This window comes from Malurus melanocephalus, unplaced genomic scaffold (assembly GCF_030028575.1).
Source record: "Malurus melanocephalus ecotype Western Australia unplaced genomic scaffold, MMel_1.1 scaffold_395, whole genome shotgun sequence".
Classification (NCBI taxonomy): Eukaryota; Metazoa; Chordata; class Aves; order Passeriformes; family Maluridae; genus Malurus; species Malurus melanocephalus.
Window position 1 is genome coordinate 215,743 of NW_026623627.1, and position 18,346 is coordinate 234,088.

An 18,346-nucleotide genomic window follows, 5' to 3' on the forward strand; every position below is an offset into this window, starting at 1 on the left:
AAAAAAAAAAAATGCATTGCAGCATCTACTTATTCCTGTCTGGGAAAGCAGTAGCAGGAATTAAAAAAGCAATATAATTTTCACCACATTAAAAGAGGTGCAACCCAAATAAATTAGAAACTATAAATCTTTCCACTGCCTTGGCACGGCAGGTGAGCTCCATGCTGTCCAAGATTCACACGCCTTAGTGTTAATGCTTTTAATGCCACAGCTTTCAGCTGGAGAAGAGAAACAACTGTCATTTTTGACCTTGGGATGAGTCCAAATGACGTGAGTGGTGCCAGGGCATTAGGTGAGGAAAGGAAGGGAATATTTGCTGTTCTGCCTGCTCACAAATGTGTCTCCTTGGAAGGGGCAGAGCCTGCACCACTAGAAAGAATTYCTTTTCTTTTGACTCTTTGCAAATGCACAAAACTTCCTGAATGCAGAGCACTGTAGAATTTTTTTGCAGAACAACCTAACGGGAGCAAAGGTGGGGCTCCTTGGGCATTTACCACAGACCTGCATGTACAAGTTAATTTTCTGCTGCCTTTTCCTGGGAAATAACAGCTTACAGCAGATAGAGGGATTGCAAGGTTGCAGCAGCTACTGAAAGCAATTGGACTATATGGTATTGTTGTAAAACTTGTGCTTGGCCATATCTGGTATAGTTGTGCCATTTTGGCAATAGTTTAAGATAAGAGCTTCCTTGAAGATGAAATCTAGTCCTATAAAAAAACTCTGATATTTCAAAACCATGGAAGTTTTTTTCCTGGATTTACATGATAAATTCTTTTTGTTACTTGGTTGGTTTGTTTGTTTGTTTTATTTTAATTTTTTTTTTATTTTGAGGTAATATATTCTCATTTAGAAAGAGAATAATTACTTTAAAGTACATTTTTTATAAAGTTAAAATACTGTAATCCTTATCTTAGTATATAGAGAAAGCTRAAATCCTGTAAGAAACTAAAACCAAGCCAATCAAAAAGCCCCCACACCTCACCCAGTACATTCCATTGTACTGAATTGTTTCAATTATCCTGCCAGCCTTTCCAACAATATGCTCTGTTCCCCCCAAGACATTTTGTTTTAAAGAAACATATATTGTCAGAGGTGATGTGTTTTGATCACCAAAAAMCCCACCAACATTTTAACGAAGTAGCAACACTGAGCCCTCTGAGGCCATGTCTACATCAGCAATCAGTTCACAGCAAGAGGAAGAGCTCTACAGAACACGCCCAAAATCCCTGTTGCAGGGATTGTTTTACTCCATGGACTGCATGGTTATTTGTGGCTGGAGTTTGATCCAATTGGTGCTCTCTTAGGCCAAAGCTGAGTACAGGAATTGGGAGAGTCACTTCAGCAAGCCCTCCTCACCTGGACCAAARTGCTAATGAAGATGCATCATCAATACCCAGCTGACTCACAGCAAGAAATCCCATCTGCTTACATCACWGGCTGTTGAGAGACATTATATGCTGATGAAATAAGGCATCGAAAAAATCCTTCCCTAAAATCCAAAGGGTTGGGTTTTTTTTGGTCAGTGTATCTTTGCTCAGAGACAGAGTATCAGCTGTATTATCTACTGTTTTTATATCTGGTTTTGTTTCACTTTAAATATAGTTAATGGAACAAATGTTACTTTGATATAAATAACCAAACAGGAGATCTGGCCTTAAAAGCAGAAATTCTCAACACACAGTGGTTGCTCAGCTTCTTTCCAAAGCCCACAGCTGGTGGCAGCACTTGGGCTGCAGTGATCACTGATATTTACATCTAACAACAAACACAGAAGGAGATTCCTTTTTCTCAAGGCATAAAATATATGCTWAATAAGAATAGGATCAGTTTCCTGTTCATTATTTTATCTCCTTTATTTAYTCAATTACCAGTGGACCATCATTTCACTTCTGTTTTTCACACTCACTCYTAATTATATTATTATATTTCGCACCCTAATTATAAACTGGACCTGATCCTAAGGGGCATATCAAAAAATATCAGATTGCAAATCAAAAATTACCTAAGAATAATAATGAAAATTAATAAACCTCCAAATAATAAAAAAGCCACAAATAACAGAAAATCATTGTCGGGGTAAGAACAAGGGACTGAGAGTTATCAAAGAAAGAATAATGAAACTATTCCATCAGCTCATGGATTAACTTGTTTTATCAGCTATTTTGGTTAGTATTTATGGCTTTAAAATTATACTGTTCAAATGGAGTAACACATTGTGAGAAAGCACCTTAAGCCASTGCATTTCAAACTCTTAGGTGTTACTTCTGTGCTTTCTTTTTGAGGCACTTAGACAGAAAGATAGACAGAAAGACATCCTTGTGTGGATAACAAACAAGTTTGATTTGTTTCCCAGGAAATGTTGTCTTCTGCTTTAAGGACATTCTATTAGCTCCTAATATTTAGTGCTCACACAGATTTTCATAAAACAGCTGTAAAATCCACTAAATAATGCCTTCCCTCTCCATGCTGGAGTGTGTGACTACATAAAGAACAATAAGATTTTTAGTCATGGGATCCATGTAGATTCATAAGGTCAGGACAATTAGCAGCAGAAACACTGAGAGGTATATGCTGKCTTTTTATCACAGACCTCCTTTTATGAGCCACAAAGGGATGGTATCTTTTTGGTAAGCTGAAGCATAATATTAGAAATGCATATATACATAAAGGAGTGTAAAAATATMGCTTTAACTTTTCTTATTTCCTTCAGATGTTGTTGTTAAACCAKCATGATAATTGAAAGAAACTTAAATTGAACTTACTTTGTTAGTAAAGTTAGATTGAATAGCAATATGAATAAGAATTTCACCTTTTGCAAGTTAATGTCAGATCAAGCATTAAAATATTCTCTTTTAAATGCTCATGTCTATTTTGTCTCACAACTTCATCTACTGTACAACGTGCTTAACTTTTACGTCTAAGCTACCTGAATGAAGAAAATAAAGTTAAGCCTAGACTGTGTTTTATTTATTTATCTTTGGTTGAATTTCCTGATCCCCAGCAAGCAAAGCACAGATGCCAAAGAAGTCAGTAGCTGAATGGATAATAAGCTAGTGATCTCCTAGTGCAGAGAGCATTTGAAAATATAAAAGAATTCTTAAAATTGCATTTCTATGCACAGCTGCAAAGACATCAATAGGTACAGTACTTCAAAGTGCTACGGTGTGGAGCATATCACACACAGATGTGAGAAATCTGGAGCCTTATGTGAAGATGAAGCATCAGCTTMTGTAATGAACGTACATGGAGACTGATTAAATTCAGCAAGAATCACATTCTTGAAATATTGTCCTAAGCAGCATTAAAAACAGTTTCTTTCTGTTGTTCTCTAGGGTCAACTGTACCAAACATGTCACTTCCTTTCATCTGAGTATAGCAAATATCAAACTGAGCACTTGCCTGACTTTTGATCCACGCCCACAGTTTGCACAGTTCTTAGGGAGATGATTAAATAAAGGATGTCCCATCATCTTGCTGACTGACTGGGAGACATTTTCCTTTCAGGTCTGCATGGATASATCTGACTCCCTTGTCCAGACAGAACTGTACAGGAGTATTTCTCACTCCTTCCTTAAGTGTAAAGCTTAATGCATCTGGAGCTTCAAATACCCTTCAACTGTTGAATATGGCACAAATAATCTAGTAGGATTAAAGCTTTAATTGCCCAAAYTTGAATTGCCTCTGGAGGGCCTTTTTGCTGTTCAGGATTCTTTGGTGCCCAGCTCCTTCTGTGTAAGGCCTTTGTAAAATTTACAAAGAGATACAGTTAATAGGAACTGTTTGTTTTGTAGTGTGTGTGCAAGAGTCATGCTTGTGTGTCAATACAAAAGAAATTATGGGACTTAAAACTAGGTTAGGAAGGAGCCACATTGCTGAGACTTACARGTGTAGAAAAGAAGCAAAATGTCACTCTGTGTCATTAAGGTGCCACACTCACTGGTGAATAACATGTCCATGTTGACAATTTGTGTGATGATAACTTGGTGGTGATGACATGTCACCATTTTGTCGCATGAAACCATGTGGATGTCCCTTGGAATTYGTCTACCCTAAGGTATTTACTAAATACAGTGAAGCTTGAGTATGTCCTCTGGTCAACACATAGAAAAGAAGGCAAGAAGCTTACTCACCCAAGAAATGCAGGGTAATTAAACCCTCCAGCCAACTCTGAGCAACCTCTCACACTCTAAATGATCAGTTTTATGATTTTTTTTTTTAATGAATATTTGTGGTTGCATTTTTTCCCTCCCCTTGGAATAATCCCCTTCTTTCAGCTGACAAACAAAATCATACTAGGAATGTCCTGTGCATTTAACACCCTCAGTGTGTCCTCTATTTTCTGCCGATCGCTTCCAGCAACGATTGGAATTATCCACCAACCATGTGTAGTTTAATGAAAACAAGTGCTGGGTTCTGCGCCCAGAACAGGACAGCCAAACATACAAACTGGGAAACAAAATTCTGCAGAGAAGCACCACAGAAAGGGACCTGGGGATCCTGGCTGATGGCAAGTTGAACATGAGCCAGCAGTGCCCTGGCAGCCAGGAGGGACAAACGTGTCCTGGATGCATCGGGCACAGCCGGTCAAGGGAGGGGATTGTGCCGCTCTGCTCTGACCTGGGGTGGCCTCACCTCAAGTGCTGGGGACAGTTTTGGGTGCCACAACATAAAAAAAATATTAAAACATTGGACAGTGTCCAAAGGAGGGCAACAGAATGGTGAAGGGTCTGGAGGGGAAGCCAAATGAGGAGTGTCTGAGGTCACTTGGTCTGTTCAGCCTGAAGAGAAGAATGAGGGGAGACCCCATCACAGTTACAACTGCCTTGTGAGGGGAAGAGGAGAGACAGACGCTGATCTCAGCTCTATGGTGACCAGTGACAGGACCCAAGGGAATGGCCTGAAGTTGTATCTGGGAAGGTTTAGGTTGGATATCAGGAAAAGGTTTTCACCCAGAGGGTGTTTGGGCCCTGGAACAGCTCTCCAGGGAAGTCGTCACAGCGCCAGCCTGACAGAGTCCAAGAAGTATTTGGACAAGGCTCTTAGACACATGGTGTGTTTYTTGGTTTGGAATTGAACTTCAGCGATCTTTGTGGGTGCCTTCTAACTCAGGATATTTTATGATTCTATGGTCTAATCTATTTATGCTTAATTACTGTTTTCTAAAAGGACTGGCCACATGCACTGACTAATAGGTAAGACTATCCTCTTCCTCTTGTTATTATACCTCTCTGCTCTTTTCATTCACGACAAAAATAAGTTTCAGCACTAATGGTGAGGAAGTGCCTTTTTATCCTAATTGTAGTTGAAAAATAAATTACATTCCAGACAATCACTTCAAATTATAAGCATGGAGAGGAGCATGTGTCCAACAGGGGGTTTAGCCAGCCTTGCTTTCACCTAACCCTGCACTGCTCAGAGAGGCTTCTGGCCCTGGTGTACACTCAGATGCTCTGAGAGATGGGAGCAGCTGCAAATGGGCTCTGAGGGGGACACCTAACTGAGGGTTTCCACAACCACAGGATCCACTTATGCTTTCTTTCCCTTATTTGCYATCAAATAGAATTCCAGGGCCAATGCGTTAGTATCTCCCTCTCCCTACTTTTTCCAGCAAGAAAAATCTTTGCTTCCAGAGTATGACATTTGGACTTTAGCGTGGGGCTTTCACAGTTTCCTTCAAACTTTATTTAATCCGTACTGTAATTCACTTCTGGCAAAGCTACARACCTGAGCAATTGAAAGCTGCAGGWAATGAAKCTGRTCAGTGGGGCTCTGARGGGAACTGCTGCAYGTGGGAGAGTTCAGCAAACACAGGCATCAGCCCTCTTGGCTCACCAGCCACGCAACCCAACACACCACAGTATAACCAAATAYGGAGAGAAGACAAGTCGGAAAGAGAGCTTAATCCTTCAAAAAATGTTCTACCTGATTGTGCCCCCTCAGCAGGCAGGGCTTGGAACAGCCCACAGACCTAACTGGAAATCTTTGTGTGCTGGCAGCAATTTATTGCTGGATTCATTATTCTGCATGGTTTTGCTCTCGCAATTACAAYTGCCTCCTTTTTCCCTTATGCAGTCTTTTTGTTTGCCTGTTTTAAGTTTGAGGTTTGAATCTGTTCACATCTTCTTTGTTTAAACACATCTCTTGTGCCTTCAGGTGTGTTTGTTGATCCCTTGAGCTGAAGCTAAGGAAAAAAAAAAAAGTAGTGCTGGATAACAACACATTGCATCACCCTCTCAGAGAATGGGAAAGCACATCACTTCCTCCCAACATTTTCTCCCTGGAGCCCTTCAGGTTTCTGCAGCAGCCTAGCAGGCTGACTTCATTCCCATGGTCCTTTCAGCCTGATGGGATTTGCTCATTTATCTCAAGGAACTGGAAGTTTAGAAGGAAAAGCTTTGATAGCAGTGTTGAATGGCCTGGTATTTAAAGCTGCATTCCTTGAAATTGCTCCAGATGAAGCAGCCAGCGTACCAAGCTATCTTACCTCTCTTGGCTCCTCAGAAATCTGCATTGTATCTGACAGCAGATACATATCACACAGAAATTACCCTGCCAGTGGATGCTTGAACTAGATTTCGTCTAAAAGTATGTGATGGCATTTGGTTTGTGATTTTGAGAAATCAAAATATTGAGTTGTTATTTAATTTAAATATTTTTTTAAATATCTAAGAGAAAAAAAAAATCTAACAAAAAAAATTCAACAGTTTAACACCTTGTTCAGAAAACCTTGTTTAAGGATAAATTTCAGATGGTTTAAACAGGTCCCCTAATTTTATTTCTAGGTGATGACATGTTCAGCACTGCTRTTGCTGTCTATCGCTTTATGGTTCCTCTTGTTCTTCATGGTCCCAGTGTCATCCTGGGGTCTGCAGGGCACAGCTTAGTGGAAACTATCCATTCCCCTGTCCCAGAAAAATAAATAGAAAAGTGCAGGTAGAAAAACAAAGGCAACCTATTTGGTTTTGTGCAGCATCTGGAAAGCAGAATTCATCTTAGTAAACATTGAAATTCACTCAGAGCTGGTCTTGGGGGAGTCCCCTTTACAGACAATGGGGAGCGAGTCAGGGCACAAAGRGGTCTGGGGAATGGCTCACCTGCTCCTAAAGGACATTCTGGAGCAGCTCACACAGCTCCTGCCCTCAGCATTCCTGGTTCTCTCCATGGCTGTGGAGCCTGGACTGATCACACACAGGGATCTACACCACAGGTGTCCCAAACTCAGGACAGCCTCTGYCCTAAACACACAGAAGCAGCAAGAGAAGATGTCCTAAAGCCTTTTCCACCCATCAGCTCTGGGCCCAGTGTGTTTTGTGCCTTTGCTATGGATGTGTGCTCCACCAGTGCCGTGCTCGGCATCTCTGTGTTGTGTAACCTCACAGCTCACTGTGTCCCGGCCAAGGCAGCAGTTTCAGCGCAGTTTGTCATCGAGTGAGCTTCATCKCTTCCAAAGAGAGCTCTTGCTCCTCCTCCTCCCTTTGCCCCATCCAGTAACACATGCAGCAACACCTGAAAGCCTTTTCCAAACAAACACTACTCTGCCAAATTAAGCATTTTAAGGTTCTTCAGTTGGAACAGAAAAGCAAAGATTACCCAAGTGGTCTGGATGACACCACAACATGCCTCTCTGCACCAATGTATTCAGGACTTGATGTCCACAAAGCACTGGCTAACAGTTATTACCTGTAGTGGACAATCTGTGCTGTTCAAAGGAACAATTGCTTAAACCTGTTCCATTGAATGCCAGTTAGGGTCCACCCTCAGACTTCTGGCATATTCCCAAATCAGCCTTGGATTGAACAGCCTTTGTTCAGTTCCACGGAAAGCTAATGACAYGTAATTGTAGGTTACAGCAAGATACTGAAGTGAGGACAATGCAGCATCATAAAAAAGCAGATGAGAGCATGACTTGTTTGCTTTGTCACTTCAGTGACAGCAGTGGAGACAAGCACCAATTGCCCAGTTACTGTAAACCTGCACTGTTTGTTTCTGACAATGATTATAATTATAGATACGAGCTTCTTGGAAGATCAAGGACCACAATTATGGGATGTTTGTCATTTGAACACTCTTTGCAGTAACTCACAAATGTATGCATCAGTTTGAGTGTTTGGAGTCTGTTCAAATACATGAATGGCTGATACCACTTCATGCTCTTAATTTCGTGATTGCAACAGAATGCTACTTTATGTAAACTTGACTCTTCCTAGTGTTTTGGCAAAAGCTGACAATACTAGTTAACTTACTAGAGGGTTTTCAGGTTTTTCGGATTTGATGTTTAATCAAATCCTTTTGCTCATGCCAATGTTACCTCAAACAAACAGCACAACTTCAATTGACATTTTTCACTTCTGTGCTGTAAAAAGTTGGAATCAACTCACACTGTGCCTCTTATTTTCAAAGACTGGGGAACAGCTTTAATTCCCTACCTGTTCCACTCACAGGCAGAATTACACAGAGAGAAAAAAAAAAATAAAGTGTTGCTTGTGAAATCTTTATATTATCTCTCTACAGAAAGCTTTTATTTTTTTATAACAGTTCTTACAATTGAAATTCAAATCAGACTGTGCTTATCTGATGCCCAACATGAGTTTGATAATGTGCTTCATTTGAGAATGTGATTATTGAGAAGTCACCTACTGCAACTGTATGTATTCAGACAATACAAATGAATACACACTCTTCTGCAAATGCCTTTCCAAGAGTTTGTGATCTTGCAGCTCTGAGTGATTCACCTCATACTGTAAATTGTCAGTGCAGTAACCTTAGGACATCCTAGAACWCGACTCTGAAATTAGTGGATTATGGAGTAAGAAGCAAGGTTATACATTTATTATATGCATTATTATCCTGGYCTATAATAATGCTGGCTGGCCATGTTAAGTCATGCAGAGAATTGTTTTGAGACTCAGRAAAGCTTTCAGAATGTGTCAGTATTAATGTGCAATCAAGGGGCATTTCACAAAAAGCTATTTCCCCACATCCACTTATCTTCAGYTCAGTGTGGCCCAGATTAATCTCTGGGCTATCACCCGTGTTAAGGATTTTATTCTAAGCAGTACAGTGGATAAATAAATATCTGTYGAGAACTGTCCTACAGAAAGAGGATGAGGAGGGGAAAAGCAGTAACTTTTCTTCTTCACAGACCACACAAACATTAAAATTCCTGAGAGCTTTTTCAAATTTGTTTTACTTTTCAAGTTTACATTGTCTTGAGTGTATCATCTCAAGCATGTTGCTATCATTTGAGATGCCTTCACCCTGACTGGGAAGGTACATGAATTATGGCAGCAGAAGCACAGGCAGGAAAGCCAAGGCAGATCCTCCTGCTCTTCTCAYGGCCCAGCCACTKCTGTCTTCCCAARTAGAACRGGTGAAAAATTATTTATTCTAAACTCGAGGGCAAAACTGGTTCACTGTTGTGCCCTTTTGAAAATTCCTTGTTGAGGAAAGCTCCTTGATGAGCAGCATTGCAGAAGTGGGTGAACACATGCACAAAGCCACAGAAGGGTTTGGGTTGGAACCCATTAAAAGAGACCTTTTAAGATCATCTAATSCAAGCCYTCAGCTGTGGGCAGGCAAATCTTTCACAAGACCAKGTTCCTTAAAGTACTGTCGAATCTGACTTAGGACATTTCCAGTGATGGAGCACCCACAACTTCTCTGGACACCTCTTTCGTTTTGTTCACTGAAGTTTTAAAAGAAATACAAGACTCCCATATGAGTGAATTCAACCTCTGGAAAACACTTTGAACTTTGCATCAATCTGTTCAATCCTAACTGCACATGAATAAACCAAAACAAAACCAATCTTTGTAAGCTTTGTTGAGTTTCAGTTTTCAATGAGAAAGGAAGAAAATTAGAGTGAGGATTTAGACCTATTGAGTGCAATGTAAGTACTCACACGCTGTAAAATGGGAGATTTTATTAATCTAGGTGAGAGAAAAGCAGGAAATTGCCGTATTATATCATTTTCCACTGAGGAACCTCTGGTGCACTTTCTATTTCCAGGAGGGTGTAGTGTTCCAAGAAGTGAGAATTGATTTAGATTTTTCTTTCATCATTCCACTGTAAAAAAATGTGATCWTTTGCCAAATTCTGTAGGAGTATCTCTTTTCATAAATCATTACTACAATAAGGTCATTTTTTTAAACAATACACTTTATATGCATAAAATCTCTTCTGTTTATTGTCTGYCACATCCCAATATTTTACAAGTGTAAAATAAAGACAGCTTCCTCTTTCATGCTCCATTTTGTAAAGAGATTTCAAAGCATTTCCCAAAGAAAGTGACCTATAATTATGCGGGTGGTAGAGATGGGGAAACAAAAACACCAAGAGGTAAAGCAATTTGCCCAAGGTGACAGGACAAATTATAGACAGAGTCAGGCATAAACCCCATGTCTTTTGCTTTTTGCTTCCTTGCTAACCACAGCCTCGCTTGGAGATGGCATTGCCAGCTTGTAAAATCAGTAGGGAACTGCYGTGGGAGTACCACAGGCTGCACCGTGATGTGAAGGGTCACAATCACGGTCCCCCTGCAATCCTTCTTGGTCATGGGGGGAACAGGTAAATGGCAGCTGAGCTGAGAGGGGYTTGCAGGGCAGTGCTGGGCGCTCCTCACTCACCCTTGGGTGGGCGGACAGGGCTGCTGAGAGGCAGAGCATGGAGGAGCCCTCCCTGYGAGCATTGAGGCACTGACACCCTCACCTTCCTGGGGATGCATTCCCACACAATATTTTCATGTCAGTAGCTGTCAGAGTGGCTGCTCGTGGAGACAGAAGCCTCTGCAGAGCAATGTGGAGCTGCTTTGTCCCACAGAGCCCTGGGGAGATGCAGTGGCACCCCTTGGCATCTCGTCTCACAGCAGAAGGATTCCTGCTCTCCCACGGCACAGAAGCAGCCCAACTCTACCGCTATTCGTGGTTTATTTTGGCACGTTAAGATTGACTTGAAATTATTTCCTGTGTATTCGCAAACCCAGCAAGTAGTTTCCCTTTAAAGTGCAAAGTGCACCAGCTGTGACATTGGGCAGGTGCTGTAATTTCAAATGAGGCGCTAAGAGACTACTCCTTTCAACAGCTTTTTTTTTTTTTTTTTTTTTTTTTTTTTAATGAGGGTGGGTACCTGTTGCAATGAATCAATTAAAACTCTTCTGACACACAAGTTGTGTGTTGCCAGACCCGTTTCACAGGTTTCTCAGGAGGGAGGATAGCATGTGACAGCACACAGAAGCCAAGAGTGCTGGAGAAGTTCAGAAGCCTGCATGAGTTAGCTTAGCTTTCCAAAATATTTTCTGAAAGCACTTTTTAAGGGACCACTGACCTCTGCAACAGACAGCACCATGGTGGAACAAGAGATGCTGCTGTCGTGTGCTTATCCTCCAGAAAAGTGTAAGTGACCAAATATGATTTTGTATAAGAAATGAAAACAGGACACGGGAGGAAGGAAATGAAAGGAAWTATCTAGGTTGTATAATTGAAAAGACTGAGGGAGTAGAGGGGAAATGCTAAAATAAGGAAATAAGGAAGCTATTAACTTTATATTKTAGGCATGCAATTGAAATACGATTATTGTACTTACAAGCAAAAGAAAGGATGCTTGTATGCWCAACTCTGATATAAAAGCTTCTTGAAAAAACTTGCTTTAATCTTTGACTTTCTGCTTGTATTTGCAAAGTGCTGTGGCGTGGAGCTGCTTGTGTGGTAGAGAATATGGACAATGAGCTTTGATTTAGTAACTTGAGGAGCAGACTGGAGTGCTAAGAAGGCATTTTCAGGAAAGACATGGGGTGATTAAAACCAATGGTTTAGTTTTTTTTAACAATGCAATGCCTCTTTTTCCTAAGACAAGCTTTCTGATATTTTATCCAAATGTCAGCTGAGATTAGGGTACAGTGGGAATACACCCAAATCCATCCCTCCTTCCTGAAAGCGGGCTGTCACAGAACTTCTCTGCCAAACAGAAATTTTGGTTTTATTACCAGWAAAGGTACTACAGTCAACAAACCAAATAAAATCTGTACATACTGGCTTTCCAAAGGCCTGGTATTGTTTTAAAAGACTAGCAAAAAACAAGTAAGATTTCCAGTGCACCAAAGATGAGTATGACAGAAAGGTAGAAATGTAGCTGACTACAATAAAGTCAGGTAACTTAGTCTGGACTAGACATGTCTGAACAAAATATTAAGCAAATGTAGAAACGGAACTGGTACGTCCTGAAGCGACTTCAGTACACTGCCAGAACAAAATTCAGCACAAAAAAAATCTCTTCTCCCTTTCAACTGGAGAAATACTGCTTTTTGAATGGCTTAGCTTGCTTTGGCAACTTCATTAGGGATTATTTAAAATTTATTACAGATTGAAGGATTGTCTTTGTTCTGTTTGTAAAGATGCCGCTTTCTACAGGGTTTTATTGGTTATCAGGAGCAGAATAGGAATGTCAGCAAAGATGTAGTTTACATGTGGAGAGACATTTTCAGTTTTGTCTTGTTTTCTGCTCSCTACTTTGTATATGTGAAAGGCAAGAGAGAGATCAAAATCATCCTTACCACAGTGTCCTGTTGAGCTGACTTAGGAGCTCATAACCAACTGACTGTAACAGAGCTTAAATGAAACCTGGAGTAAAAATATTTGTGTTATTAAAAAACCCCATCCAAACCATACTTTCTTTTCCGCTGCCTAGTGTCCTATTAAAGGTTTTTTTAAAAGCAGAATTACAATACTTTATTTTTAGCTTTGTTGTAACTTCAGCAATATAAGGGTTTTTTGGGTTCATGGACTGATATTTTTTGTTTCTGTTTTTCACTTTAATATTAAAAAAAAATGGGAGTCATAGTGCTTTAAAATCATCCAGTTGCCTTTTATGGAAGACATACAAGGTCACTGGACCTCTCAAATTGCTCAGTTTTGTATATGAAATTTAACTTCTTACTGTGTGTCACTGTATTTGCATGTGTTAGAGAGAGAGAGAGAGAGATTTCACAGTCTCAGTTTGGCTGTCAGATTCACAGAAATGTCACATGCTGCACTGTAGGGGCTGAAAAATTGCAYAGAGGAATCAAATCAAGCCCAAAGCAACTAAATCCATAGGAGGAGGGAAGCCTCAGGATGGATGAGCTGGGCCCACTAATTACACCTTCTGGTGCCATGAATCAGCAGTGACCCCTTGAAGCCAACTGAGTTACCCCTGGGCTTAAGAAAGAACCAAGGCCCAGCCTCCCTGAATTTACAGTATCAACACTTGCCCAGAACAGGTAGGGTGTGTATTTGACGTGTTAAAAAGACAGAATACTACTGGGTCCATTCTAGCTGTAAAGGGTCAATTTATGCCTCAGTGGGTGACACTTTTTAGCTCAAAACAAAATGCTTTCTTGGATTGATCCAAAAGGTCAACCTGCTGTAGGTTTAAGCTTATAAATAAAACCTGAATCTTTAAAGAAATTCTTTCTGCTAAGCAAAATGAGCATGGTACATCCTTGGGAGTTTGCACCTACTTGTTGGGAGCTGTTGGTTTTCTACTTGTTGCTATGTGAAGTCAACAAGAAACCCAAAACTTTGCAGCTGAACTAAAGGTCTGGCTATCTGTGACAACACATTCCCATGTGCCTTCTGCTTAATGCCATTTGTCTCCCTAAAAGTGTGTCAAGCAAAAACTAAGATGTTCATGGTTTGGGTTTTTTTTTTTCTTTTTGACCTCCAAGAAACACCAGGATGATCCCAGCATTGAACAATTAGCCTGTAGTTAGTCATGGGACATGAATGTCATAGAATACTGATGGTCTGGTGCCATAGTGCCAGGTTATTCAGTCCACAGGCGAATACTTTCTCTTCCCTTGTGATTATGAGCCGGGGTTTCCTGTGGTCTATAGCCCTATTTCACCAGGCATTCACCAGGCATTTGGAGCTAACTCTGTTGAAGCCATTAGAAATTCCCTTGGTGAGGCAGCTTTCAAAGGAAAAAATAGCAAATTAGCCATTGTGATGGATTTTACTCCCCTTAGAAAGCAAAAAGTGTATCAAATGTGTAGTTCCTCCTAGAATGGGATAAACAGACTTCTAAGCTATGTGACAGAGTCCCAGGTATTCCTAAATATCTGCTTGCAAATGTAAATTTCCAAGAAGAATAACAAGTTCWTTTTGGCACTCGTCCCTTTGCATTGTTATTTATTTTAATAATGGTTTCATAATTTTTCAATAATTTTGAATATCTTCTGTTAGTCTGCTTCTTTAGGTAATATTTCTATATTCCCAAAGCCCAAATATAGATTTACTTTTTCTTAAACTCTAGAAAAGCATATGACAAAAGCATATTGGTCTAAGCCTTAAAAAAAACAAACAAACCTCAAAAAACAACCAACCAACCAAAAGGAAGTCATCCAACAAAAAACCCCAAAATAAAACAAACAAAAAAACATCAACAAACAAATAAAAACTCAAAAAAAACCCAACACTTTTGTGCTTTTATTTTCTGTCACGTGGTTAATAACAACCTATTCTTTTTTCAATAATTCCAAAAGAAAATCACCTTAATGTTAAAACCAAACCCAGCTATTTCAACCAGAAATKATTTGTGTTTGAGGTGAGTGTTGGTCTATTTTTGTTCAATTKTCATGACTGTTTCTCAGCTATGAAATGTCAAACACACTTTCAGGAGGCTTTACTTAAGTTTCAGATTTGAAAAAACATGGTAAAATTAATATATTTTGTCCTTGTTGTCTAAGAGCAGCACTGTGGTATCATGAGCRTGCTGATGAGAAGATGTGGGAGGTATCTGCTCTCTTTTGTCTTGAGAAGACAAAAATGTGTGGTTGCCCAGGAGGAGTATTTAAAAAGTCTTTATCTGAAACAGTTTTCCCAGACACTTGCTCATTCTCAGTCTCATTTTTTAATTTGGGGGGGGGGTGTTTTTGGTTTTGTTTTTAATTTCCAATTCTAAATTTATTGTTTTATATGTCAGAATGCATTCTTTTAGACTTAGATTTTTTTTTAATGAATGATCACCCTCAAAGCAGGTAGATGCCCAGTTACCAATATTACATTTTTTTATATCACTTCTCAAATTTTTCAGTGAAGACTTCCTTTGTTTTGGTTTTTTTTGGATTGTGGATTAACATATTAAATCATGTCAGAYGATGAACTAGTCTCAGGTGGATCACAAGAAAAACAGCCCTAGTTATCTACTGATGAACAGCTACCTTTTTAAAACCTAACAGGGAATCAATTTCTAAAACATCTGACACACTCTCTGTAAGTTGCAGTTAATGCACATTTTAAATCAAAATGTCATGCGCAGTTAAATTGCATGTCTTTGAGAAATCAAAATATAGTGTTCCAATACAGATACAGTTCTCGAACAGAGCTGTCATGCTGTCAAAACAAAAGATTTATTTAAGGAAATCTATTTTCCAGGGAACTGTGCTGCCTGTCAGCTTTTTTGGCTCTGATTTTTTTGATATGTTGCCAAATTAACACATCAGTGTATGTCAGTCCTATCTATGGCTGCAGTCAGCTAATCGGAAATGAAGTCTGTATCACTCCTTACTTTCCGAAGATCAGATCTGTTCAAAGGAAGAAAAAATAAACTGCAAACAAGCCCAAAGTAATAGACATGCTATTCACATGTTTCTCCACTCAGAAAGATCCTTCCATGTGTATGCCTCTGTGTTGATTTATCTTTGGGAGAAGGGCTTATGCAATGCAAGGGTGGAGCCCAGGCAGATATGTGAGAAGGACAAATGTACCTGTCCAAGGGTACAGAGAAGTAAATTTGGGGAAACAGCTTAAGTTATGTTCTTTCTGAGTACAGTGGCCATTAGCAAGCTTCTCTGCATGAAGTTGGTATAACCAAGTGCTGGCTACTCATTTTGCACAGATTATGCTAATTGTCCCAGAAAAATGCCAGGCTTCATTGGAAAAGGAGAKGGAGTAAACACCTGGACTCTGCAGGCTCCTTCAGAAATGCTGTTCATTCACCCAGAGGATGCAGAGGCTTTGCCCACACAGAATCCTTGTGTTGAATGTTTCCTGTTTGTGCTGCTGTGGTAACACAGGGGAATTCTACCAGCAGCTGGAGGCGTTCAGCTCCCTGTGCAGGGAGATGGGCTCTGAGGGACAGTGGGAGGCTGGCCTGGGCTAACTTTGCAAGGAAGGGAAACAATGTTCAGGGAGAAAAGAGCAGAACAAAGTTTAAAATGGACTCAAAATATGTCTGTAGTATCTCTCAGCAAACATATCACATTTACAAAGGATCATACACACATTTACTGCCCACTGTAGTCCTGAGTCTGGGAAGGTTYCTGACTCTTGAGATTTTTTTCTTCCATCACATCTGCTAGTTTCTGTTGTACTGGATTCCCAAGGGGTAGAAACTCTACTGCATTGGCCACATAAAGCTGCTGGTAGTGAGGAGTCTACTTGTATTTCTCACCATACTGTAGTGTGACCTTGCCTATGAAAAACAATAAAAAAAACCAAAACAAAACAAGCCCCGCAAACCAATTCTGCTGTCATATTTTTGGCCCAGTTATGCTGTCAAAGTTGTAATGAGGTAACTGAGAACAACATTTTGCATGGTGTTTCCTTTCAGAGGAATGGAGTTTGGAGCACTGCAGTCTGCAGGAGACTATTCCCTGCTGCTCATTTAAAAGGAGCAAGGTGTCAAATCCATGTCAGATTTTCTGACCTGGGGCTTGACCCAGCTGAGACMTTTAAGACTAAAATCCCAACAAAGCTGGTACTGATTAAGTTCAAGAGCTTATTTGCTCTTCAGTTTACCAAGATCTTGAAGCTGTGTGCCTGTGCATATCCTGAGATGTCCCAATCTTAGTGGAGTTGAGTGAGTAATTCAAGGGTCACTTTGYGCATATCCCTAACTAAGTCTATTGTAGGGACAATTGGTCCCACAAGTGTACTCTAAACATACTCAGCTTTCAGGGGCATATTTCTCACCTTTTTATGTGCAGTGACTCTTGCTTTTTGCTGCCAAAATGCAAAATTCTTCCTCTCTGCCCAAGCACTACCCAGTAGATGGAGTGTGTACTTTAGAGGGCTTGGAGATTTTCATTCTCTGTCTGAATAGGGAATGTTCARATCTTTTCAGTCTCTTGAGAGAAAGCCATGCCAGCAGCAGAGAGGTGACTCTGGCTACAGGCAGTCCCACTTCAGCCATGCCACCAGCCCAGTGCTTGGTTCCTCACTCCAAGCAGAGCTGGACAGGCCTGAGTTTTAGTTTCCCTGCTGGGTCTTCTTTTTCTTGTCATTCCCATTCAACCTCTGGTGGTTAAAACACAGAAAAACAGGCACRGACAAGGGCCAGAAACCTGGATGCCCTCATGCCAGGAGAGTGCCCTGAGAATGAGGAAACATGACTTGGTTGCCTGGAGTGCTCTTTCCCTTTATGGATTGAATCGTTTCCCGCACAGTTGCAGAGGGAGGATGAGGAGCAATTCCCTGCAGCCCACTCACACTGACCTACTTTAGAGCTGCCAGTGCCATAAGCCTGGGGGGAGGAGGGTGGACAGGCACTGAAGTCCCCTTCCCATGCACACTGTGCAGCCAAAATGGGAGCCAAATTTAGGATGTCCAGTTCCCTGGTCACTGCTATAGCAGCAGAGCCTTCTGTGATTGTGTGGCAGCTGTGGCAAAGGGATGTTAAAAAGTGTGAGGGCTGCACAGCTCTCTGGAGGGAAGGAGAAAAAAAGAAAATGGAAAATAAATAAAGGAGATGGCGGGGGAAATCCCACTAGGTTGTATATTGGCAGGGATCCAGGCTGCAGATCCCAGCCAAATGCAAGTGTCTCCTTGCAGGTCTGCCAGGTGGGTTTTAAGGTTTCTCTCCCCACCCAGCCAGGTTTATTGGCTAGGTCCAAGCAGGGACATGCTAAGCTGCTTGGGGTTGTTATTACAAGCACCTAACACTCTTTGTGCACTTTATAGATCCATTGCTCAGGATTCAGACTCTGCTCAAAGGCCTGAGATCTTAAATACAGGGGTATTACACCAACTTAACGCTGAGTCACCTAAGCCTTTTATTGAATCTGGCCCCAGTGCATTTTTCAGGCTTATTTGCAGAGCAGCAGGTATTATTACCAGCAGTAACTGGGTTAATAACAGGGCCTCCAAGAGAGAAAGCAATTTGTAACACCTGTGATGCTTTGACTGAAACATGTTCATTAGCCCTGTTCCCAGTTATGTAATAGGGAGCGCAATATCAAAAAAATACTTCTCTTTGCTGAAATCTCTATGGTACAGGGGCATTGTATCCTGTTTGCTTGGGCTTACAAGGTTACAATTGCCTAGGTCGTAATCAGTGAATGCCCATATGTGAGTTTTGGTAACTGGGCATAGGT

General features: G+C 40.7%; 1 protein-coding gene across 3 annotated transcripts in view; it reads left to right on the forward strand.

Moving 5' to 3' along the window:
* The first annotated feature begins 11,185 nt into the window (after window positions 1–11,185).
* Window positions 11,186–18,346, forward strand: part of PTPN3 (protein tyrosine phosphatase non-receptor type 3) — a 158,931-nt gene continuing 151,770 nt past the window's right edge. For all 3 annotated transcript variants that reach the window (XM_057379243.1, XM_057379244.1, XM_057379246.1), the window contains exon 1: window positions 11,186–11,390. In XM_057379243.1, coding sequence (XP_057235226.1) covers window positions 11,342–11,390 — 49 coding nt within the window. In that variant the 5' untranslated portion in view covers window positions 11,186–11,341. The remainder of the gene's footprint in view (window positions 11,391–18,346) is intronic.